The 26,413-nt window shown below is 42.6% G+C and overlaps 1 protein-coding gene across 1 annotated transcript in view; it reads left to right on the forward strand.

Annotated features, from left to right (window-relative positions):
* The first annotated feature begins 2,422 nt into the window (after positions 1-2,422).
* klhl36 (kelch like family member 36) overlaps positions 2,423-26,413 on the forward strand; it is a 36,801-nt gene continuing 12,810 nt past the window's right edge. The window contains exons 1-3 of the mRNA XM_033035792.1: positions 2,423-2,544; positions 17,440-17,519; positions 23,790-24,863. Coding sequence (XP_032891683.1) covers positions 2,523-2,544; positions 17,440-17,519; positions 23,790-24,863 — 1,176 coding nt within the window. The 5' untranslated portion in view covers positions 2,423-2,522. The remainder of the gene's footprint in view (positions 2,545-17,439; positions 17,520-23,789; positions 24,864-26,413) is intronic.

Genomic DNA, 26,413 nt, shown 5'->3' on the forward strand with positions numbered 1-26,413 from the left:
ATGAATGGCTTGATTGTAATCATGTATTGTCTTTCTGCAACAAAAGCTTTTCACGACCTCGGTACATGTGACAATAAACTAAACTAAAACTATTTCCCCAAATTTGTCCCAATACTTTAAAAGCAAAGATATTGCATCAAATTCATACAAAATGTGAATCTATTTGGCCTATATGAAACAGGCTAATTATTGAACCTAACCCTAAAGCATGGTGACTGTCTGAAGAAGGGTCAAGACCCAAATAGTCGCCATTTCTTCTCTCCGGTGATGCTGGCTGTCCCGCTGAGTTCCAGCATTTTGTGCCTATCTTCAGTGAAAACCAGCATCTGCAGTTCCTTCCTACATAAATAGAAACACCACTGCTATAGTAACTAATTGGTCAGCAAGACAAAAATCTCTATGATTAGGGCTTTCAATGAGATTCTGGAAGAGGTTCTCAGAGCTTGTGGCAATGACAGGGATGCTTCATGCAATGTGACGGTGGACAGATTCAAGATTTTCAGCGGATGTCAGGCAAATGGGGAGTCTAGGGGGGAACCTTTTCTCTGTCAACTGTGGAAGTTGGTTGCAAATTGTGGCTTTGGTGATCTGAGATACACTTGATTCTTCGTGAGTGCAATATGTTGTTTGCATTCTGATTGTAAAATGCAGAAATGAGGCAGCACCTACTGAGAGAAACTAAGATATTGGGTCAAATTCATGCAAATTGTGAATTTTGGGGAGTATATGAAACACGTTCATTATTGAACTGGACTCAAAAGCCTGGCCACAGTCTGAAACATGGAAACATAGAAAATAGGTGCAGGAGGCCATTCGGCCCTTCGAGCCTGCACCGCCATTCAATATGATCATGGCTGATCATCCAACTCAGTATCCTGTACCTGCCTTCTCTCCATACCTCCTAACCCCTTTAGCCACAAGGACCACATCTAACTCCCAACTGAAGAAGGGTCTCGACCCGAAATGTAACCTATTCCTTTTCTCCAGAGATGCTGTCTGTCCCGCTGAGTTGCTCCAGCATTGTGCGTCTATCTTCAGTGTAAACCAGCATCTGCAGTTCCTCCCTACACATTACTCCAGCATTTTGTGTCTATCTTCATTGTAGACCAGCATCGGTAGTTCCTTCCGACACGTTAATAATAATAATAATACATTTTATTTATGGGCGCCTTTCAAGAGTCTCAAGGACACCTTACAAAAATTGAGCATGTATAGGAAAAACATGTAAGGGGAATGAAATAAATAGTAGAGACATGACTAGTACACAAAGTAAAGACAGAATTCAATACAAAACACAGCATGAGGCAATTAATGCACAGATGAAAAGGGACGGGGACGTGGGGCTAAGGATAGGCAGAGGTGAAGAGATGGGTCTTGAGGCGGGACTGGAAGATGGGGAGGGACACGGAATTGCGGATCAGTTGGGGGAGGGAGTTCCAGAGCCTGGGAGCTGCCCTGGAGAAGGCTCTGTCCCCAAAACTGCGGAGGTTGGACTTGTGGATGGAGAGGAGACCGGCTGATGTGGATCTGAGGGACCGTGAGGGTTGGTAGGGGGAGAGGAGGTCAGTGAGATATGTGGGGGCCAGATGGTGGAGGGCTTTGTAGGTGAGGACCAGGATTTTGTAGGTGATCCGGTGGGAGATGGGAAGCCAGTGAAGTTTTTTGAGGACTGGAGTGATGTGATGCCAGGATTTGGTGTGGGTGATGAGTCGGGCGGCTGCGTTCTGGACCAGTTGGAGTCGGTTGATGTAGGTGGAGCTGATGCCAAGGAGAAGTGAGTTGCAGTAGTCCAGTCGGGAGGAGATGAAGGCATGGATGAGTCTTTCAGCAGCAGGCGGTGTGAGAGAGGGTCTGAGTTTGGCGATGTTGCGGAGATGAAAGAAGGAGGTTTTAATGACATGGCGGATGTGAGGCTCAAGGGAGAGGGTGGAATCAAAGATCACGCCAAGGTTGCGGGCCTGGGGAGATGGGGAGACAGTGGTGCCGTCGATGGTGAGAGTGGGGTTATTGATTTTGCTGAGTGTGGCTTTGGAGCCTATGAGGAGGAATTCTGTCTTATCGCTGTTGAGTTTGAGGAAATTATGTTGCATCCAGGTTTTTATAGCTGACAAACAGGAGTTGATATGGGAGAGGGGGGGGTTGTGGGGGGAACGTTACTCCAGCATTGTGTGCCATGTTCAGTGTAGACCATTACCTACAGTTCCTTTCTACACATTACCCCAGCATCTATATCCACCTTCATTATGGACCAGCATCTGCAGCCTCGCCGCCTGAGGCCTGGTGCTGACAGCTTGAAGGGTTGCGTTGGCAACAGTGGGCGGGACCAGTGTGACGCTCCGCTGCCATTGGTGGACTTCTGCCCGCGTCGAGGTGGAACGCGTAATTGGATTGGCCGAGGGAGACGTCCATCGGATGACGCGGACGTCGCTCCGCCGTGACGCGCTGGCTATGCGAGTGGGTGAGGGGATGCCGGCGGCGACCGGCGCGCCGGGGGCTGGCAGTGGCAGTGGGCACCCAGAGGCATGAGCGGCTTCTTCAACACGGGTAATTGCTGGCTATCCCCCCCCCCCCGTTGTTGTTTGCGGTGGACGTACCGTGGCTGCGGCCGGTGATGATCAGCGGCGCCGGCGGGTTGCGATTGAAGACTCGGCTCATGTCACTTGGGGTCGCGATGCGCATGTGCGGCTCATGGTGCTTCCCCAAACCCCTCACACACCCAATTACCACCCCCCCCCCCAATCCCTTCCCCTCACACTAACCCCTCCCCTCACCATCCCCTCCCCTCACACTAACCCCTCCACTCACCATCCCCTCCCCTCACACTACCCCCCCAAACCACTCCCTTCACCACCACCCCCCCTCACCATCCCCCCTCACCATCCCCAACCCTCACACAGCCCCCCCAACACCGTCCCCCTCACACTACCCCCCTTACCACCACCCCCTCCCTTCACATTACCCCCACCAACCTCCTCCCCTCACCACCCCCACCCTTCACACTACCCCCCAACCCCTTCCGCACATCACTCGCTACCCCCTCCCTTCACCCCCTTCCCTACCCCCAACTCCCTCCCTTCACACTACCCCCAACCCCCTCCCTCCTCCCCTCAACACCCCCTCCCTTCACACACCCCCAGCCCCCTCCCTTCATACCCCCCAAACCCCCTTCCTTGACACACCCCCACCCCCTCCATTCACAGACCCCCCAACCCCCTCTTCACACTTCTCTTCCGCAACTCCTACCCCCCCCCCCCCAAACCACTCCCCTGCCAACTCCAACCACTCCCCCCTCCAAACCCCCGCCCCAACTCCAACCCACTCTCCCCCCTCCCCAACCCCCTTCCCCTAATTACCCAACCCCCTTCCCTCCCCAAAAAAGGGGGTAAAGGGCACTGTAGGACTGGTTATGTTAACCAATGTATTGAGCAACAGAGACCTTGATGCACAAATCCATAGATGACAGCACAAGTAGAGAAGGTGGTTTAGGTTTAATATTGTCATGTGTACTGATGTGCAGTCCAATGTCCATAATGGGATAGAGGTGAATCGAACAGTACCTGAGCTTATGATAGGACTGTTCAGAAGCCTGATAACAGACGGGAAGAAGCTGTTCCTCGGTCGGGTCGTGTGCGCTTTCAAGCTTCTGTATCTTCTGTCCAACGCGAGCCCAATGGGTATCCACAGGCAAGGATTGTTTATCCAGGGAAGCCCGCCACAGTAATCGTGAAATTTAATGCAAATTTCGAATAAAAGGTAAAATATGGCATCAGACAGTGAAAACTTATAATTGTAAGTCTATTGGAAGTCAATTGGAAGTCTTATAATTGTAAGCAGTAATTATACTACTGTACAATTGTAAAATAAACAACTTTCAAAGAAATCAGGCTAATGAAAATGACCCAGCAAGCTGCCGAGTGCAGTAGACGATTGGGAATGGATTGTAAATATTGGTCTTGTCAGTGATGTTTGTATTCTGTGCATAAATACGTAGAAAACCTCTGACTGAATGGTGTTGGGTTTTAGTTCTATTATTTTGCAACATTTGAAATATTTCATTCAGCAACAGAGATGTACTTATCTATCCCTAAAGATGTTACATCAACCCCCAGCAAAAATCAAGTAATGCTATAAATTCATTGCGTTTGGAAGAGTTCAGCCAAGGTTGTAAGGAGAGCTATGAAAGAATAATATTGAGGGGGAAAAAATCGAGAACATTGTTGTTCCTCTGATGTATATCCATACATAGGGGATCGGGATGTAAGTGAAAACAGCCGTCTTGAACAGATTAGCATTGCCTCGGCACTGCATAGTTTATCCATTTCTATTTGATAGCAGGGCTAGAACCTGCCTTTTTTTTAATGCAGGTGGGTGTGTCATCAACTGAACTATTGGTGTTGTTATTTGCACCTGTGTGAAGAGCAAATTTCTTTGTAAAATAGTGGGATTTGACACCTGTGGAATACGACCTCCATTTATCACTGGGAGAAAATGAGACATGAGAAAATTCTTATCTTTTGGCCAAATCGCTCAAGGGATCGTTTGTCAGATTTTTGAATGAATGGTTTGCACAATACATATCAATGCTCCTTTTGTTATGGACTTCATTTACTTGGAAAGTTTTTTTTTTAATTCAGTGCTGACCATTTAGCTGGTAGAGGATTTTCCCTTCAGTTAACCATACAAAACAATGTCATTTTAATAACATTTGAACAGGCAAGATCATCTGGGCAAGGCTACCTCAACCTTGCCAGACTTGGCCGCTATGTTTCCAGGAAACATCTTATTTTCTTGTCAGGGCTGTGCTGAATGTAATAATATGATCAGTTGACTGATTTGAGTTTTCGGCCCGAAATGTTGCCTTTTTCCTTCGTTCCATAGATGCTGCTGCACCCGCTGAGTTTCTCCAGCTTTTTTGTGTACCTTTGAGTTTTCTTCTGCTGGGTTTACTTTTCTGGAGAAATGTGATAAAATACACCAATGATAGATGAGGGAAACACTGGATTATAAATGATTTACAAATGAAACTATGGGGCACTATAGATGATTTAATTGCTGAAAGCAGTACTTTATTATTAAAAAGGACATAAAGTGTTGGAATAACTCGGCAGGTCTGGTAGCATCTGGGAATATTGATAGGTGATGTTTTGCAACTGGACCCTTCTTCAGGCGCTATTATTGGCCATTTTACTTGAAAATAATGTGTTAAGGAGGTTGTAATGCAGAAGTTTGACAGTGACCACCCACCTCCCCTCCACCACCCCCTGATGATTAATTTCACTTATTTTTATTGCAAGATTTGTATTCACCTAATTAAGTTCTCATAACCCACACAAATGTTATTGTAAAGTACATCAAGAGCCTTTCCCGGGGAACTCAGCAGGTTAGGCAACTTCTCTGTAGGGAAATGGGAGACTGCTGATGATGGAACCTGAAGCAACAATGTGCGGGATGAACCGTACTGGAGTAGAATCTCTGGAGAATATGGATGGTACCTGACCCACTGAGCTACTCCAGCACTTTGTTTTTTTTTGTAAACAAACATCTGCAGTTCTTTGTTTCTACCTTCTGCTGGAGGAACGCAAGCAACTGTGAATGGAAAGGAATGGGTGACATTTAGTGTTGAAACCCTGCATCAAGAGGGTTTGACTCGAACCGTGGACCTTGATTTCAGCAAGGCGTTTAACAACGTTCCGCAATGTCTGGAAGGTTAGATCGTGTGGGATCCAAGGAGAGATAGGTGAATGGATAGAAAATTGGCTTCTTGGAAGGCGATGGTGAATGTTGCCTTCTGGATTGGAGGCCTATGGCTATTAGTGATATGCCTCAGGGTTCGGTGATGGACCCATTGCTGTTAGTCATCTATATCAATGATTTGGATGAGAATTTACATGGCATTATTAGCAAGTTTGCAGATGACCCAAAAGTGGGTGGTATTGTAGAATGTGAAGGTGGTTGTAAAACATTCCAGCAGGATCTTGATTGGTTGGGAAGGTGGGCTGGTTGATGCAATTTAATACAGTGAAATGTGAAGTGTTTCATTTTGGGAGGTCTAAAAATAGGCAGGACTCTGGGAAGGGTAGGGCTTGGGGAGTGCTGTAGAGCAGAGAGATCTAGGAGTGCAGGTACATGGTTCATTGAAAGTGGCATCACAGGTAGATAGGGTGGTCAAAAAGGCCTTCGGCACATTGGCCATCATCAGTCACAGTATTGAGAAGAGAAGTTGGGAGGTCATATTGCAGTTGTATAAGACATTGGTGAGGCCGCATTTAGAGTATTGTGTTCAGTTTTGGGCACCATGTTCTCGAAAAGATGTTACCAAGCTAGAAAGGGTACAGAGAAGATTTACAAGGATGTTGCCAGGACTCGAGGGCCTGAGCTGTAGGAAGAGATTGAGCAGCTAGGACTCTATTCCGTGGAGCGCAGGAGGCTGTGGGGTGGATTTATAGAGGTGTGCAAAATCATGAGAGGAATAGATCGGGCAAATGAGCAGTTTCTTGCTCAGTAAGGGAATCGAGAATCAGAGGACATATGGGATCCAAGGAGAGATAGCTGAATGGATAGGACAGCATCCCTCAGGGGTGCTGAGGAAGAGGATTTTTTGGAATGTATGCGGGATAGTTATCTAAATCAACATGTAGAGGAACCAACGAGAGAGCAGGCTATTTTAGACTGGGTATTGAGTAATGAGGAAGGGTTAGTTAGCAGTCTTGTTGTACGTGCCCCCTTGGGCAAGAGTGACCATAATATGGTTGAGTTCTTCATTAGGATGGAGAGTGACATTGTTAATTCAGAAACAATGGTTCTGAACTTAAAGAAAGGTAACTTTGAGGGTATGAGACGTGAATTGGCCAAGATTGACTGGCAATTAATTCTAAAAGGGTTGACGGTGGATATGCAATGGAAGACATTTAAAGACTGCATGGATGAACTACAAAAATTGTTCATCCCAGTTTGGCAAAAGAATAAATCAGGGAAGGTAGTGCATCCGTGGATAACAAGGGAAATCAGGGATAGTATCAAAGCGAAGGATGATGCGTACAAATTAGCCAGAAAAAGCAGCATACCGGAGGACTGGGAGAAATTCAGAGACCAGCAGAGGAGGACAAAGGGCTTAATTAGGAAAGGAAAAATAGATTATGAAAGAAAACTGGCAGGGAACATAAAAACTGACTGCAAAAGTTTTTATAGATATGTGAAAAGAAAGAGATTAGTTAAAACAAATGTAGGTCCCTTGCAGGCAGAAACGGGTGAGTTGATCATGGGGAACAAGGATATGGCGGACCAATTGAATAACTACTTTGGTTCCGTCTTCACTAAGGAAGACATAAATAATCTGCCGGAAATAGCAGGGGACCGCGGGTCAAAGGAGTTGGAGGAATTGAGTGAAATCCAGGTTAGCCGGGAAGTGGTGTTGGGTAAATTGAATGGATTAAAGGCCGATAAATCCCCAGGGCCAGATAGGCTGCATCCCAGAGTACTTAAGGAAGTAGCTCCAGAAATAGTGGATGCATTAGTAATAATCTTTCAAAACTCTTTAGATTCTGGAGTAGTTCCTGAGGATTGGCGGGTAGCAAACGTAACCCCACTTTTTAAGAAGGGAGGGAGAGAGAAAACGGGGAATTACAGACCAGTTAGTCTAACATCGGTAGTGGGGAAACTGCTAGAGTCAGTTATTAAAGATGGGATAGCAGCACATTTGGAAAGTGGTGAAATCATTGGACAAAGTCAGCATGGATTTACAAAAGGTAAATCATGTCTGACGAATCTTATAGAATTTTTCGAGGATGTAACTAGTAGCGTGGATAGGGGAGAACCAGTGGATGTGGTGTATCTGGACTTCCAGAAGGCTTTCGACAAGGTCCCACATAAGAGATTAGTTTACAAACTTAAAGCACACGGCATTGGGGGTTCAGTATTGATGTGGATAAAGAACTGGCTGGCAAACAGGAAGCAAAGAGTAGGAGTAAACGGGTCCTTTTCACAATGGCAGGCAGTGACTAGTGGGGTACCGCAAGGCTCAGTGCTGGGACCCCAGCTATTTACAATATATATTAATGATCTGGATGAGGGAATTGAAGGCAATATCTCCAAGTTTGCGGATGACACTAAGCTGGGGGGCAGTGTTAGCTGTGAGGAGGATGCTAGGAGACTGCAAGGTGACTTGGATAGGCTGGGTGAGTGGGCAAATGTTTGGCAGATGCAGTATAATGTGGATAAATGTGAGGTTATCCATTTTGGTGGCAAAAACAGGAAAGCAGACTATTATCTAAATGGTGGCCGACTAGGAAAAGGGGAGATGCAGCGAGACCTGGGTGTCATGGTACACCAGTCATTGAAAGTGGGCATGCAGGTGCAGCAGGCAGTGAAGAAAGCGAATGGTATGTTAGCTTTCATAGCAAAAGGATTTGAGTATAGGAGCAGGGAGGTTCTACTGCAGTTGTACAGGGTCTTGGTGAGACCACACCTGGAGTATTGCGTACAGTTTTGGTCTCCAAATTTGAGGAAGGACATTATTGCCATAGAGGGAGTGCAGAGAAGGTTCACCAGACTGATTCCTGGGATGTCAGGACTGTCTTATGAAGAAAGACTGGATAGACTTGGTTTATACTCTCTAGAATTTAGGAGATTGAGAGGGGATCTTATAGAAACTTACAAAATTCTTAAGGGGTTGGACAGGCTAGATGCAGGAAGATTGCTCCCGATGTTGGGGAAGTCCAGGACAAGGGGTCACAGCTTAAGGATAAGGGGGAAATCCTTTAAAACCGAGATGAGAAGAACTTTTTTCACACAGAGAGTGGTGAATCTCTGGAACTCCCTGCCACAGAGGGTAGTCGAGGCCAGTTCATTGGCTATATTTAAGAGGGAGTTAGATGTGGCCCTTGTGGCTAAGGGGATCAGAGGGTATGGAGAGAAGGCAGGTACGGGATACTGAGTTGGATGATCAGCCATGATCATATTGAATGGCGGAGCAGGCTCGAAGGGCCGAATGGCCTACTCCTGCACCTAATTTCTATGTTTCTATGTTTCTATGATAGCAAATTGGCTTCATGGAAGGAAGCAGAGGGTGATGGTGGAAGGTTGCTTCCAGAACTGGAGGCCTGTGACTAGTGGTGTGCCTCAGGGTTCAGTGCTGGTCCCGTTACTGTTTGTCATCTATATCAATGATTTGGATGAGAAAATATAGGGCAAGATTAGCAAATTTGCTGATGATACCAAAGTGGGTGGTTTAGCTGATAGTGAAGATGGCTGTGAAAGATTGCAATTAGATCTTGATCGATTGGCCAGATGGGCCGAGGAATGGTTGATGGAATTTAATACAGAGAAATGCGAGGTGTTGCATTTTTGGATGTCTAACATGGGCAGGACATACCAGGGCAGGAATGGTCGGCCTCGGGACATTCCATGGCAGGAATGGTAGGCCTCGGGAGTGTTGAAGAACAAAGGGATCTATGAGTGCAGGTGCATGGTTCTTTGAAGGTCGAATTGCAGGTAGATAAGGTGGTCAAAAAGGCTTTTGGCACTTTGGCCTTCATCAGTCAGAATATTGAGTATAGAAGTTGGGAGGTCATGTTGCAGTTGTATAAGACATTGGTGAGATCGTATTTAGAGTATTGTGTTCAGTTCTGGGCACCATGTTATAGGAAAGATATTGTCAAGCTTGAAAAAGTTCAAAGAAGATTTACGAGGATGTTGCCAGGATTAGGGGGTCTGAGCTATAGGGAGAGGTTGAGTGGGCTGGGTCTCTATTCCTTGGAGCGCAGGAGGATGAGAGGTGATCTTATAGAGGTGTATAAAATCATGAGAGGAATAAATTGGGTAGATGCACAGAATCTCTTGCCCAGAGTAGGGGAATTGAGGAACAGAGGACATAGGTTTAAAGTGAAGAGGGAAAAGATTTAATAGGAATCTGAGAGGTAACTTTTTCAAACAAAGGGTTGTGGATGTATGGAACAAGCTGCCAGAGGAGGTCATTCTGTCCCATTGTTTAAGAAACAGTTAGACTGTTACATGGATAGGACAAGTTTGGATGGATATGGACCAAACACAGGCAGGTGGGACTAGTGTAGCTAGAACATGTTGGTCGGTGAGGGCAAGTTGGGCCGGAGGGCCAGTTTCCACGCTGTTTCACTCTATGACTCTCTGACTCTATAGGTTTAAGATGAGGAGGGAAAGATTTAATAGGAACCTGCAGGCAACCTTTTTACACAAAGGGTGGAGGGTGTATGGAACGAGCTGCCAGAGGAGGTAGTTGAGGCAGGTACTATCTCAATGTTTAAGAAACATTTAGACAGGTAAGTGGACAGGATAGGTTTAGAGGGATATGGGCCAAGTGCAGGAAGTTGGGACTAGTGTAGCTGTGATATGTTGGTCGGTGTGGGCAAGTTGAGCCGAATGGCCAGTTTCCATGCTGTGTGACTTTATGACCAATCTACTGAGTTCTTCTTACAGATTGTTTGTTGCTTTAGTTTGTATTTTTATTTCTCCTACCAAAGTGCATGAGGTCACACCTTCCCATATTTCATTTGCCAAGTTTATGCCCACTCACTCAATTCATCGAGATCCTGTCGCAAAATCCAAATATTCCCATTGCAACATTTCCTTCCATTTATTATTATGTCACCAACAACCCTTTGGCAGACAGTCAAGCAGTCGAAGTATGCAGAAGCAATATATATTTAAAGCTTTTAAATAGATTTAATTTTAAATAATTACACAAAGAATTAAAAATCAATGTCATTAAAGCGAGATTAAAATGCTTAAGAAAAAAAAATGTAAACGGTGAAGCACTTCAGTTAACATTGCAACTTGAAATAAACCAGAAGGAGAGGTGTGAACCAGACCCATCCTCAGCAAGTCCCTGCATTGCAGCTGGTTTGATGGTCAGGCCAGCACCGAATTAGACAGATGGATGTGCCAGCATCTGAGCTATAGCTCACCTTTGACTTGGGCATATGACAGCACAGGTAAGTCAAATGCTTTTGAATTGCATTGCTGACTGATACAGTGAATCTGAGGGAATGACGATCTCTGGCAACTAATCACAATGTTAGTATTTGATATAAAAGACATTTTCAAATCTTATCCCTGATTCCACATTCAAGGAGTTGAGGTCTGCTGGGAGAGTCTGTGCTCTCAAAAGTGCTCATTGGATCGAGAATAGGGTGGCACTCTCTAACTTGTGCCCCATGCGCATAATTGATCACCCCAAATAATGATATGCATATAATAAATGTAATTAAATTAAATGTCACCTATCCATTTTCTCCAAAGATGTTGCCTGACCCATTGAATTACTCCAGCATTTTGTCTATCAATGATTTAAATGTATTTTCAATATTTACCTTATATAGTCAATCTAATGTACTATAGTTCTCACCAGATTCAAAGACCTCGGCATTGAAGGCTCTGCACTCAGCTGGCTCCGTTCCTACCTTTCCAACAGATCCCACTTCATCTCTCTCCACAACCACACCTCTGCTACAGCCACAGTCACTCAAGGCGTTCCCCAAGGCTCCGTACTCGGCCCCCTCCTCTTCATCATCTACATCCTCCCCCTTGGTCAGATACTCCGCCACTTCAACCTGGACTTCCACTGTTACGCCGATGACACCCAGATCTACCTCGGCACCAAATCCCCCCACAACCCCCCCCCACCCCCCCTCCCATATCAACTCCTGTTTGTCAGCTATAAAAACCTGGATGCAACATAACTTCCTCAAACTCAACAGCGATAAGACAGAATTCCTCCTCATGGGCTCCAAAGCCACACTCAGCAAAATCAATAACCCCACTCTCACCATCGACGGCACCACTGTCTCCCCATCTCCCCAGGTCCGCAACCTTGGCGTGATCTTTGATTCCACCCTCTCCCTTGAGCCTCACATCCGCCATGTCATTAAAACCTCCTTCTTTCATCTCCGCAACATCGCCAAACTCAGACCCTCTCTCACACCTCCCGCTGCTGAAAGACTCATCCATGCCTTCATCTCCTCCCGACTGGACTATTGCAACTCACTTCTCCTTGGCATCAGCTCCACCTACATCAACCGACTCCAACTGGTCCAGAACGCAGCCGCCCGACTCATCACCCACACCAAATCCTGGCATCACATCACTCCAGTCCTCAAACAACTTCACTGGCTTCCCATCTCCCACCGGATCACCTACAAAATCCTGATCCTCACGTACAAAGCCCTCCACCATCTGGCCCCCCCATATCTCACTGACCTCCTCTCCCCCTACCAACCCTCACGGTCCCTCAGATCCACATCAGCCAGTCTCCTCTCCATCCACAAGTCCAACCTCCGCAGTTTTGGGGACAGAGCCTTCTCCAGGGCAGCTCCCAGGCTCTGGAACTCCCTCCCCCAACTGATCCGCAATTCCGTGTCCCTCACCATCTTCCAGTCCCGCCTCAAGACCCATCTCTTCACCTCTGCCTATCCTTAGCCCCACATCCCCCTCCCTTTTCATCTGTGCATTAATTGCCTCATATTGTGTTTTGAATTGAATTCTGTCTTTACTTTGTGTACTAGTCATGTCTCTACTATTTATTTCATTCCCCTTACATGTTTTTCCTCTACCTGCTAAATTTTTGTAAGGTGTCCTTGAGACTCTTGAAAGGCGCCCATAAATAAAATGTATTATTATTATTATTATTATAGTTCATATAATTTAGATTATGATGACTGTGGATGCAATTTTTATTGTGTAATCCACTATTTGATACATTGTGAATCAATATGTTGAACAAACACTTTTTAATGTCAGCCATTATCAAGGGGAGTATAAAGTTAACAATTATGATCTTGCAGCATGTACAAAAATAAGTAACATTATTAAAAGGATGGTAAACAGTGCAGTATGTACCCACTTCACCCAGCTTTGCAAGCCCCCTACATTTGAAAACTTTGTCACCTTGAAGTATGTTTTTTGTTCTGGGAGAATGTAACAAGGAAGAATAATTCTAATAATTGGTCTTTGTCTTTGGGTTATTTACTGTCTATCTGAATGACTTGGAAGAAGGCTGAGAGTGCGAGGTATCCAAGTTTGCAGATGAAACAAAACAAGGAAGAAGGAAATACTGCACTGCGGATATCAGGAATTTGTGAAATGATCACGATGAGTTGAGTGAATGGGCGCAAACTTGACAAAAGGATGTTATCATGGGAATGTGTGACTTTGTACACTGGTAGGAGAAATGACAACAAACTGGAGCAACAAGCAATTTGAAGGAAATAAGTGGGTTGAGCAGCATCTGTGATTGGAAAGGAATGGTCGACGTTTCGTCAAACCTTCTTGATGCATGGTTTCAACCAGAAAATATGTTAATTTTTGCCTTTCACGGATGCTGTTCGATTCACTTGAGTTCCAACAGCCGATTGTTGTTCTGGAGACAACATCTGCAATCTCTTGTATCCTGACTATGTGGATGAGTGTAAGTATAAAGACATTCAAGTCTTCACCAACCAGGAGCCTTGGATGGACCATGTTTCTATGACCAGGACATGCGTGATCTGCTGATGCGGGGATCTGTAATGTTTCGAATTGATGATCCAGAATCATACAAAAAGTCCAGGTATGACCACCTGTAGGCCATGCAAGCGTGAAGAGACAATTCTGGACTAAACTGGATTCGCAACAGACTCTCAACAGTTGTGGTAGAGATTGCACATTTCTACAAGGCGAAACTGGGTAGTATAAGTGGCAGCGATACATCACTTCTGGATGAGCTCAATGCCTTTATACATGGCTTGACAGGGAGAGAAATAACGCACCTGCATAAGCCCCTACAGTTCCAGATGACCGTGTGATGTCAGTCTCTGAGGCCGATATCAGAGCATCTTTCAAGAGGGTGAACCCATGCAAAGTGTCCGACCCCAGATGGCATACCTGGCTGAATGCTGAAGACCTTTGCAGGGCAACTGAGAAGTATTCATGGACATCTTCAACCTCTCACTTCTAACAGTCCAAGGTTCCCACCTGCGGCAAAAGGGCATGTATTGTTAAACTGAGTTCTTTTGTCAGTCTTGATTCAAACCATTGCTGCTGTTGAAATCGATTCTTTATTCAGAGCCGAGAGACTAATCTCTGAACCTTCCAACACAGAGCTGAAAGCTCCAGGATAGGTCCAAAGAATTAGTGACTTTGGTACTGACATAACACATTATATAGGTATTAGACAATTATGATACGGAAGGTGTGGCAAACTATTAACCAATCATTATGGTTTACCATACATTAGCTTATTTGCATTAACCAATCAACTAAGTCCTTACCAGTAATTGACAACATGTGTAGTCACATGATTTTCACTTTTCTGGCCTCTTTACAACCCTTGCTTCCTCTGTGGTTTTCTTTACCCTCTTTGATCAAAATCATTTTATTTCATTGAAGTAAAACCACAGAAATATAAAATCAATTCTCAGAGACCACCTCTCATAATATAAAAGACACATCGTACAGCAATCACACAATACATACACGCAAACCACATATATTCACTTTTGGAAAAGAAAGTTATTTCTAAAACTTCAGATTTAAACAAAGTCTAATACTTACAATCCTAATTAAAACTCAATACACTTCACAAATAATTTCCCTACAACTACATAGTTAAAATACAGTTACGTATGGATTACAAAGATTAAATATGAGTTTTGCCCCATTCTTACAAAGTGGTAAAGACTTAAGTTATTTCTAATCACACAATTCCCAACTCCAAGCACACAAAGGCCATATACTTGTCACACTTGATGAATTATAATTGCTTCTTACCAAGCTCGGGTCTAGTTTCATTCTGAATTACAACCTCCCCCTACTATCTCTGGACGAAAGGAATGTAAGGCCTCTTTACGACTCCTCACTAATAGCAATCCACACAGAAAATGGAAGATTACTATATGCAGACCCCAATCGTTTGGCTTGGATCAAAACAGAGTCACTTTCTCAGTTTTCTATAAACATAAGAAATCACCCTTATACAAAGGTCACACAACCATCACCTATGCCTTGTCTCTTATCTCAACATAAGTACATTTAAACAGCACAAACCAAATCACAGACTATTATCTAGCCTTGCTGTCTAAGACCCAGTATAAACAACCATAACCCCTCTTTGTGACACACTAGAGCTCAAAGATGTGTCACAAAGAAAGAAAGAACAAATGGTGCCTATGTCCTGGGAAGAGACCCCCATTAACAACCTATACTCTAAACACCAAACTAAACCAAATACAACTACTGACAGCGTTATAGCTGCTTCAAAGCAAACAAAGCTATGCCTATTCAGATCAACATTTCCATGTTATGATAAGCCATCTGTTCTCCTGTGTGTGTTCTTTGTACTTTATTTCTTTATGGGGACATGTATTTCTGAAAACCCCAACCCCATCTCTTACAACTCAACATAAGTTCCTCACACGAAAGTTATTATCCAAGCAATTCTATTATATAATATTTCCTCAGTATCAGTGGCGAAGAGCATAGTGACCTGCCTCAATGACCATCATCCGGTTGCCCTTGCATCCATTATAATGAAGTGTTTCAAGAAGTTGATTGTGGCACAAATCAACTCCTGCCTCAGATATGACCTGGATCTACTTCCATTTTCCTATAGCCACAACAGGTTAACAGCAGAAGCTTTTTCTTTGGCTCTGCTTTGGACCATCTGGATGACAGAAACTCCATACATCAGGCTGCTATTCATCATGGCAGCCTGATGTTTAACACTATAATCCCCACCCAGCTCCAAGATCTAGCCCTCTGTACCTCCCTTTGCAACAAGATTCTTGACCATCATTATTGACAAACCCCAATCAATGCTGATTAGTAACAAACTCTTCATGAACCATCAATACAGGTGCACCTCGGTGCTGTGCTAAACCCCTTGCTCTACTCTACACTCATGATGGTGTGGTTAAGCAGCTCCACTGACATCTACAAATTTGCCAATGACACGGTTATCAGTGGTCGAAACATAGATGATGATGATGATGATGAGTCAACATACAGGAGTGAGATTGAATGGTGCCACAATAACCTCACACTCAACATCAGCAAATTCAAGGAATTAATCTGTGACTTCAGAAAGGGGAAGTCGAGAGACCACATGTCAATCTTCATTGGTGGGTCGAAGGTGGAGAGAGTTAGTGGTTTCAAAGTCCTGGGCACTATCTTCTCGGATGACTTGCCCTGAGCCCAGCACATAGACCTAATCACGAAGCAGGCATGTCAGCATCTCTATTCTGCGAAGCTTAATGAGATTCACGTCACCAAATACTTTTGCAACCTTCTACAGGTGTACTCTAGAAAGTATCTTGACTGGTTCCATCAAAGCCTGGTATAGCAATTCCAAAAAACAGGAACGCAAGAGGCTGCAGAGAGTGGTGGACAGTTTTTCACTGTCTTTCACAGCCCTCCCCACTATCAATGCCATGTACATGAGGCACTGTGTCAAGGAGGTGGTATCTGTCATTAAAGATTCCTACCATCTAGGTTATGCCCTCTTCTGAAGCCTGAAATCCCACACTCTCGGTTCAGGGGCAGCTACTTTCCTACAACCATCAGGTTCTTAAACACTTCACATCCCTAATCCCACCTAGGTAACGGAACATGACAAACCTCTTGCATTCCTGCAGATTTATTCTGTTTTTACACAATCATCTAGTTTTCATTACCTTATATAATTTATATATAACATATTTAATTTATGTTTTGTGTTGTCTGAGTTTACGTGTCTGCAATGCTACTGCAAGTTTTTCATTGTACCTGTACCTGACCTGTACGAGTGCAAATACAATAAGCTCAACTTGACGAAGTTGGATATCTAGGCTCTGTACTAAAGAGCACTGCTTTGTTCTTGTACTTCAATTAAGTCAAAGCCCTATCTGAAGGATGCTAAATGCCATGGCACTGCTCTAAGAAGTGAATTAATTTTTTTCTTTGAATGTGGTTCCCTCAGTTAGCACCATAAAAGCTGATATTCTGGTTCCTGGATGCTTTGTATCCCATTCCTTGCTTCCTGTTTTCTTTATATTTGTTTTCCATCTTAATGTGATCTATCTCTCCTCAATAACAAAAGGCTGATGTCGATCTATCACTAGAATTACTGATGTAATAAAAATATTGTTTTTGTTTTAAGGAAATCTTGGATGATGAAGTTTAGAGGTGTGGCCAGCAGGTGGCTAAAGAGTATGCTTTAATGTCTGAAGAAGGATGCTGACCAGAAACATCACCTATCCATATTCTTCATGATGCGCCTGACCCACTGAGTTACTACGGCATTTTGTGTCTTTTTTTGTACACAATTATCTGCAGTTCCCTGTTTCTCTATGTTTTGAAGCCTTTTGTACAGCATTGGTTTAAATACGTAAATACTCTGTGACATGGCAGACACTTTCCCGAAACAAAACTTAATTATTTAATAATATCTTTTGTTAGGCGTCACTAAGGAAGCTGCCATGGAGGGAACAAAGCAGTCAAGAGTCTCTCGTCCGCACAAGATTAGTGAATCATCAAAGGTTAGTCTGGTGCGATGTCCTACGTTACCATTTAATGTGAAAGATGAATCCTGACACAACAGTAAAACGTGCACAGTCCAAGCAATAGTACAAATAATATCAAGATTATTTTGGCTACTAAGAAGCACACACAGCCCACCTCTTGTGAAAAAATAGATGATGTGGCTGAACTTGTGGTTGCGCGGCACAGTGATGCAGCTGGTAGAGCTGCTTCCTCACAGCACCAGGGACCCGGGTTCCATTCTGAGTCTCGGCTACAGTCTGTATGAAGTTTGCAAGTTCTCACTCTGACTGTGTTTCCTCCGGGTACTTCAGTTTCTTTCCACATCCCAAAGACCTGCAGTTTTGTAGGTTAATTGACCTCTGTAAAATTACCCCCGGTGAGCAGGGAGTGGATGGGAAAATGGGATCCTGACACAACAGTAAAACCAGTGTGAACGGGCGATAGATGGTTAGCGTGGATTTGGTGGGCCGAAGGGGCTGTTACATTGTCCGTCTATTCCCTCCCCAGATGCTGACTAACCTGCTGAGTTCCTCTAGCACTTTGTGTTCTGACAACAAATTGTGTTACATCTCTACCAGAGATACAAGCTGAAATTAACAGAAGCATAATTTAAAACATACCTGCTGAATGGAGCAGCGTTTCCCTGATTTATAACCATTTTGTAATAATTGCAGGAATTTTGAGGCATTTATTATCCTCAATAACTCTCACGTGTAGTAATTGTGACAAAACTGTTTCATAAAAAGAAGTGAACCAATTCATTTCAATGCTAATTGTAATTGCATGCCTTCCTTCGGTTTTAACTTCAAACCAGAACAAAAGAGTTTAATTTTCACTATTAAGCTGAACACTTAATCACCCGTTAGCTTCAAATTCTTGCAGAATCTGCCTGGTACAGTTTCTTACAAGTAGCCCATGTCTCTAACACATAGCTCATAGTTTAGCACAGTGATTCTTAACATGGGGGTCGTTTGGGGCTTTGCCGGCGGTCATGAAAGGGACACAAATAACATGTTTAGGAACCTAACAAAGGTACATACCACATACCGTATTTTGTTCGCGTATGCGCGTATTGATGCCAAAAAGGTTAAGAACCGCTGGTTTAGCACAAAGCAATTCCCTTGCAATGAGTAGTAGCTATACCGCCTAACCACACAATTCCCAAATTTTGTAAAGACCAAAGATTGTCAGCCATTAGTCTGGAAAAAGTTACTTCTGCAGCCTGATAACCTTACTGCGGCATAGTGGTGCAGCGGTAGAGTTGCTACCTTAGCGCCAGAGACCCCAATTTGATCTTGACTATGTATGCTGTCTATACGGAGTTTGTACATTGTCCCTGTGATCGCATGGATTTACTCCGGGTGCTTCAGTTTTCTCCCACATTCCAAAGACGTACAGGTTTGTTGGTTAATTGGCTTCTGTAAATTGTCTCTATTGTGTAGGATAAAACTATTGTATGGGTGATCGCTGGTCATGCAGACTCTGTGGGCCAAAGGGTCTGTTTCCACGCTGTATCTAAACTAAACTAAACTAAACTTAAACCTAAAATATAGATCCAAACAAATATGTTCTTTTAAGCTGCATTATCATGTTTTTAACAAATTTGCAAAAGCTTCTTCAAGAATGCAATAGTCAAATTAGCAGTGAAGCTGCAAGTAAACCCTAAAGTTCACAACTTAACTTTTAAAATATTTGTGATATTAAACACAGCAATATGTGATTTTTGTTTTTGGTTAAGTGTCATTTACATTTTTCCTGTGGTTTAGAAACATTGAAACATAGAAAATAGGCGCAGGAGGAGGCCATTCGGCCCTTCGAGCCAGCACCACCATTCATTGTGATCATGGCTGATCGTCCCCTATTAATAACCCGTGCCTGCCTTCTCCCCATATCTCTTGACTCTACTAGCCCCTAGAGCTCTATCTAACTCTCTCTTAAATCCATCCAGTGACTTGGCCTCCACTGCCCTCTGTGGCAGGGAATTCCATAAATTCACAACTCTCTGGGTGAAAACGTTTTTTCTCACCTCAATCTTAAATGACCTCCGCTTTATTCTAAGTTTGATTTGTAGACCTTTTAAGAAAGTTTTATTCTGCCATCTTATGGTTCTTCAATATCTAGTCTTTTTCAACTGTCAAGAAATATAGTAAAAGTTCTGCAATATTGTTAATATTTTGATTGTTCCCTTGGTTTGATAGTCAGCAATCTATTGTTGGACATTTAGCTTAACATATGTCATGTTGAAAACATTAACAATGGTTTATCAGGGCAGAGAGAAAGGTTCAAGGTAATGGGATTAAATCAAAATGGCTTTGTGAAAGGGACATTGTGCTTGACAAATTTATTTGAACTGTTTGAAGAAGAAATGTGTTGTGGATCCAAAAAGGGGCTATTTAGTACTCAGATGAAATGTCTTCATTTAAAGTGGATGAAGAGTTTAGGATGAGGGGAGACCTCATTGAAACTTACCGAATAGACAAAGGCTTGGATAGAATGAATAATACCTTTAAAGCCCTGTCCCACGGTACGAGTTCATTCCAAGATCTCTCCCGAGTTTAAAACTCGTGGTAAGGACGGAGAATGAATGTAGCGGGTACGTCGGAGCTCGGGGACATCTCTTAGCGCTAACGGCAGGTACTCGGGAAAACTCGCTAACGGCAGGTAAGCACGGGTAGACTTGTGAAGATTTTTCAACCTGGATAAATGTCCACGAGAGCCCCGAGTACCGACGAGTGGCCATTACCGTAAATCTCCGAGTTCGAATCAGGGCAAACTCGGGAGAGCTCTTGGAATGAACTGGTACCGTGGGACAGGGCTATTAGGAGGGAGTTGAGGAGGAATTTCTTTGGTCAGAGGGTGGTGAATCTGTGGAATTCATTGCCACAGAAGGCTGTGGAGGCCAAGTTAATGGATATTTTTACGGCAGAGATTGAAATATTCGTCGTTGGCACGGGTGTCAGGGGTTATGGGGAGAAGGCAGGAGAATGGGGTTGAGAGGGAAAGATATATCAGCCATGATTGAATGACGGAGTAGACATGATGGGCCGAATGGCCTTATTCTCCTCCTATCACTTATGAACTTATGAATCTATGGAATGCTCTGACCCAGAAGGATAGAAACTCTGTCACTGATGTCAATAGATGTATATCTATAAAGAGAATTTAAGGTAATAGGGATAATACAGAAGAATGGCATTGAGATAGAAGATCAGGAATGATTGTGACGAAATATGGAGCAGGATCAAGGGGTCAATCATCCTCTATTGATAAATGTGAACTGGTGGATATATTGTATTTCGATTTCCAAAATCTATCTGGAAAATGTTGTTGCAGGAAATAAATGTTCATGGTTTTAGAGATTTTTGCATGCATAGAAGATTGGCTGGCTAACAGGAAGCAGAGTATACATAAATTAGTCATTTTTATGGTATGTAAGTGTGATGAGTTGTGTGCCATTAGAAACCTTACTTTGGCTATTTGGTGTAAAGAACTAGGATGAAGGCACCAAAGATATGGTTATTGCATATGCTGATGACACCAATGTAAGAAAGTAAATTGTGAAGAAGATATAAGAAGGCTACAAACAAATACAATAGATAAAGTGAGCTGGCGAAAGGGATTTAATAAGAAAATATGTGATATTGCCCCTAATTAAGAAACGTTATCTAAAAAGTGGGAGATTGCAGAGCTTTGAATGTAGAAGTGTCTTATTATCACACTGCATAATTTGCAAAGTCTGATGTAGAGATATAGCAGCTAATTAGGGAAACTAGCAATGTTATATTCAGAGGAATTGAATGTAGAAGTTGAACACAGTTGAAAACAGGCCTCACTAAATCTGCACCATGTAGCACGAATGCCATTATTTATTCTCCCTTCATACCCAGCACCTTCTGTGGGATTCTAGCCTTCACTTAAACATCAGGGACAATTTGCAGTGGTCAATTAACTCATCTTTGGAATGTGGAAGAAAATTTGGTTTACCTGGAATAACTGATAATTTAGAATGTATATTTACTGTGTTGTTGCTTTTAGTTCACCTGGAATGCTGCAACAATTAGACAATTAATTGTACCATCTGGAGAGTATGACAATGAAACACTCTTGATTCTTGACTATTGCACAGAGAGGAAATCAAGTAGTCACGGGGAGAACGTGTGAACACTCAATGCAGCAGTTGTGGTCAGAATTGAATACTGGGTTTGGGAGCTGTGAGGCAGCAGCTTTACTTGCTGCAACAATGTGACACCCATCTGGATTCAAGTGCACATTATTGGTCTCTTTATTTAAGAAAGGATGTCATTGGGAGCAATTAAGAGAACATTTAACATCTGGAGTAGGCAGTTTGGCAAATAAGGAAAAGTTGGTTAAGCTGGAAAGAGTGCAGAGAAGATTGATGAGGATAGAATCAAGGGGCTGAGCTATGGGAAAGATTGGAGTGTAAGAGCATGAGGGGGTGATCTTCTAGAGGTGTAAGAGGGTGGTTAGTGTTTGGAATGAGCTGCTGGAGGAGGTTGTTAAACCAGGTACAATAACACCTGGTTATGGATATGGATAGGAAAGGTTGGATAGAAATGTGTGGGCCATCTGCAGGCAAATGTGACCACCTGAGATGGGACATCTTGGTCGGCATGACAAGTTGGGCTGAAGGGCCTATTTCTATGATGTATGACTCTTAATAGGTTGATAGCCACTGTTTCCAATCACCCTTTAATGAATTATTTTAAGGCTATGACCTGTTAATGTGAACTCTTCCAAGAGAAGGAAAGAATTCTCTAATATGTGTGGCTGGACAGACAACTGCCGTGTCAAATAATGTAAAAAAAATAATCTATGTATAAAAAATATAAATGTATATGAATGGAAGGAAATTTCCTGGGCTCTAATCCAGTTTCAATATAAACTTGAATGTTGTCATAATTTGACAATATTCCATCACTTTATTGGATCCTTTTCATTGCTTCCATGTGATGCCTTTTTCATATAATGTTGTGGATCTTAATTATGGATTATTTGACCAGGATTAGCTACAAGTCTGTATTTTTGTGTTTTGCTTTTTATTCATATTGCTATACAATTTTTAATCGCTTAAATATAATTTTCTTTAGCCTGTCCCCACTGAGTTACTCCAGCATTTTGTGTCTGTCTTCGGTTTAAATCAGCATCTGCAGTTCCTTCCTACACATTTAAAATAATCTTGTTTTGTTTAATTACAGTTAAAAAAAAACAATATACTTGCATCGCAGCTTGAAATAACTGTCATATGTCACGATTTAATTACGTTATGATGTAATTAATTATAAAAGAAAGCAGCCGAGTATTTTGGTTTGACTGCCGATTTTGTTTATCCAATTGCAGAGTTGTTACAATATGTGCCATCTTGGTTGTTGCAGCTAGACTACTGTAATGAATGCTGAAAATTGTGCTGCATTTAATTAAAAAAGATACCAGCATCCAGCAGAATAACTGAAACAAATTGATTATCACAGCTTGAAGAACACAGCTGGTTTAAGTCGCTTGGTTGCGTAACTACTTTTGGCCATGGGTCACTTTCACAAACTACCTTATTAAAATAATTGTTTATATTGCCACTGTGACTTATGAAAGGAAATATGGAACATATTTTGATCATGAACTAAAAACATTTAAACGTGATTAGTAACCACAGAAATGAAGATGTATATTTTCACAGAAGCTATCAAACTAATTGCAGGAATTTGCCCTGCAGGTTTTAGAATATGTCCGTACAACTTTTCAGCCCTTTGTAGGTCATTGAGATGGGACTAAATTTCCTATTCAATCATGTACAAATATTATTTTTAAATGAGGCAAATGTGCAATCACTTAATCCATATTTTCCCCATTTCATTAATATAGTTCTGTTTAGAGATACAGCGCAGAAACAGGTCCTTCAGCCCACCGAGTCTGCGCCGACCAGTGATCCCTAACATTATCCTACACACTAGAGATAATTTACAATCTTTCCCGAAGACAATTAACCTACAAACCTGTACGTCTATGGAATGTGGGAGGAAACCGGAGCACCCGGAGAAAACCCACGTGGTCACGGAGAGAACGTACAAACTCCATACAGACAGCACCTTTAATCAGGTTCAAACCCAGGTCTCTGTCGCTGTAAATCAGCAACTCAACCACTGCACCATCATGCTGGTGATGCTGCCCCTTGGTGTGTGAATGAGTTAATTTTTCTTAAATTGCAGATATGTTATGGAAGTGCAGTAATGTTTAAGCCTTTTTCTTTTCAGGTGTACAGATGGGCAGATCATTCTAGTGTCGTCCTTCAAGGACTGAATGAGCAGAGACAAAGGGGATTGTTCTGTGATATCGTACTTGTGGCAGATGAACAAAAAATGTCAGCCCACAGGAATCTCTTGGCTGTTTACAGTGACTATTTTAATTCAATGTTTACAATTGGAATGAGGGAAGCTTATCAAAAAGAAGTTGAATTGGTTGGAGCCTCCTATATAGGTTTGAAAGCTGTGATCGACTTCCTCTATAGTAGTGAGCTCCCATTAGATGGTGGAAATATTGACTATGTTTTGGAAACTGCACATCTTCTACAAATTTGGAAAGTGGTGGATTTTTGTTGTGAGTACCTAGAAAATGAGGTTAGTGAAGAGAATTACCTCTACCTTCAAGAACTAGCTTCAATTTATGATCTGGAACGCTTGGACTGTTACATTGATAGTTTTATTCTGCATGACTTTGGTACTCTTTCCTTCACACCAGACTTCTTGCAAAACATCTCTGTGCAAAAACTTTGTCTGTATTTGGAGAGCTACAATGTACAACATGAATGTGAACATGATTTATTGCAGGCTGCCCTGCAGTGGCTAACGCAAAGTCCTGACAGAGTGCAGGATGCACACCACGTCCTTAAAAACATCCATTTCCCGCTTATACCAAAAAGTGATCTATTGCACCGAGTCAAACCGGCAGTGTGTTCCCTCCTCCCCAAAGAAGCAAATTGTGACGTCTTCTTGGAAGAAGCGATACATTATCACAATAACATCACAAAGCAGTCAGTACTTCAGAACAGGCGTTCTGCCCTACGATCTGATGTGGAAAGGCTATTGTTTATCGGCGGGGAAGTCTCGGAGCGCGGAGAAGAGCTAAGTGATGATATGTGCTACTTTGATGAAGAGAAAGTGCAGTGGTTTTCTGAAACGATGCTGCCTGCAAGACGAAGCCACCATTGTGTCACTGTCTTTGGAGGATTTATCTATATGGCTGGTGGAAGCTCCTCTCGTGACAATGGAGGTGATGCCGCCTCGAACGTCCTGTATAGATATGATCCCAGGTGTAGTCAGTGGCTCAAGGTAAATCTCTTATCTTTTCTAATTTAACATTTCCTTTTGATCAACAAAACTAGATCTATGCAAGGAAATAGCCCAGAGAGATACAGAATTAAAATGGAAAATGGAAAATCTCCCTTGAACAATTTGTTAGCTTTTAAACTGTACCTTTTCTGGCCAGAATTAATTGAAATTGTAGAAAACACAAAATCTTATTTAATTCCTGCACCTATCAGTGCTGGCTCTAAATTGGTAAGTTTAATTACCATTAAATGAACTAAAATAGCAACATCATGCGACTTGCAGGAAAGTCAGTGGAGCGGCCATCTTCACTATGTCAACACTGGATGTTGTGATAAGTTACGGTGTGGGGAGATTATTTTCCATGCCATTAGTTGCCAATACTTTTACGGTAATAATCTGAACATGTGTGCAGTTTACTTTTAAGTGTAAATTTAGGGGAGTGAATTTCAGAGTTATCCATATTCCAATAAACAATTTTTGAAAAGGCCAACACATTGTTTTCCACAAGAATGGTAGTTGAGAACTGCTGATACATTAATGTTATAATTAAGATAGAGAACAGACTGAGTCTATTATGAAGAGGCTGTTGGAGAAAATTCTAAGGAGTCAGGAAAGGCAGGGATTGCTCATAGAGAGTAAACATGGCTTTGTTTGTGGGACATCCTGTCTGACTAATTTAATTCGAAAAAGTACAAGGTCTATCAATGTGGGCTACATAGTTGATGTATTCTACATTGAGTTCAATGAAGGTTTGACAAGGTCCCACATGGAAGGCTGGGGATTAGAACCAGGGGATTCAAAGTGATAAATTTGCACAAGTTTACTTGGTGATCAGAGATGGAGGATTTCGGTGAATGTTTGATGCTGTGATTACAATCCCATGACCAATGAGATTAGTACAAGGGGATTTATTGTTTGTCATATAAATTATCAATTTGGATATGAATTTAGGAGAAATAATTTATAAGTTTGCAGATGGTGTGAAAAATCATATTGTAGATAGTAGGGGGAAGATTTTGCAGTTACAGAATGATATTGATCCGATAATGCAATAGATGGAGCACTGGCAGATCAGTTATCCCGTTAAGTGCGAGTTGATGCATTTTGGCAAATCTAATAAGGGTAAAACATACACTAGGAATTGTGGGACTTGGGAATTATTGTGGGACTGGGATTAATGCAGATGGGTACATGATGGTTAGCCTGGACGTGATGGACAAAGGGCATGTTTTGTACGGTATGACTGACTAAAATGATATAATTGATATAGTGATGATTGAGCTCAGTGAATCATCATTAAAAACAAATTTGGTTCGCAATGCCCTTCGTGGAAGAAATAGTTTTCTCATTATCTGCTATATGTAATTGAATCTTATCAGGCCTCTGAACGCTGAAGAAAGCCATCAATAAAAACAAGGAAAAAGAACCTTACAGTCATAAACCGTTGCTTCATTGGAAATGTCCCACAGTTTCCTCAGCATTTTTGGTACAAAACCTTGGGGTTCTCTCCACCAACAACTTTGAAAGTTCCTTCAATTTATAGATTGCAG

The sequence above is a fragment of the Amblyraja radiata genome, chromosome 17 (genome assembly GCF_010909765.2).
Source record: "Amblyraja radiata isolate CabotCenter1 chromosome 17, sAmbRad1.1.pri, whole genome shotgun sequence".
NCBI classification, from domain to species: Eukaryota; Metazoa; Chordata; class Chondrichthyes; order Rajiformes; family Rajidae; genus Amblyraja; species Amblyraja radiata.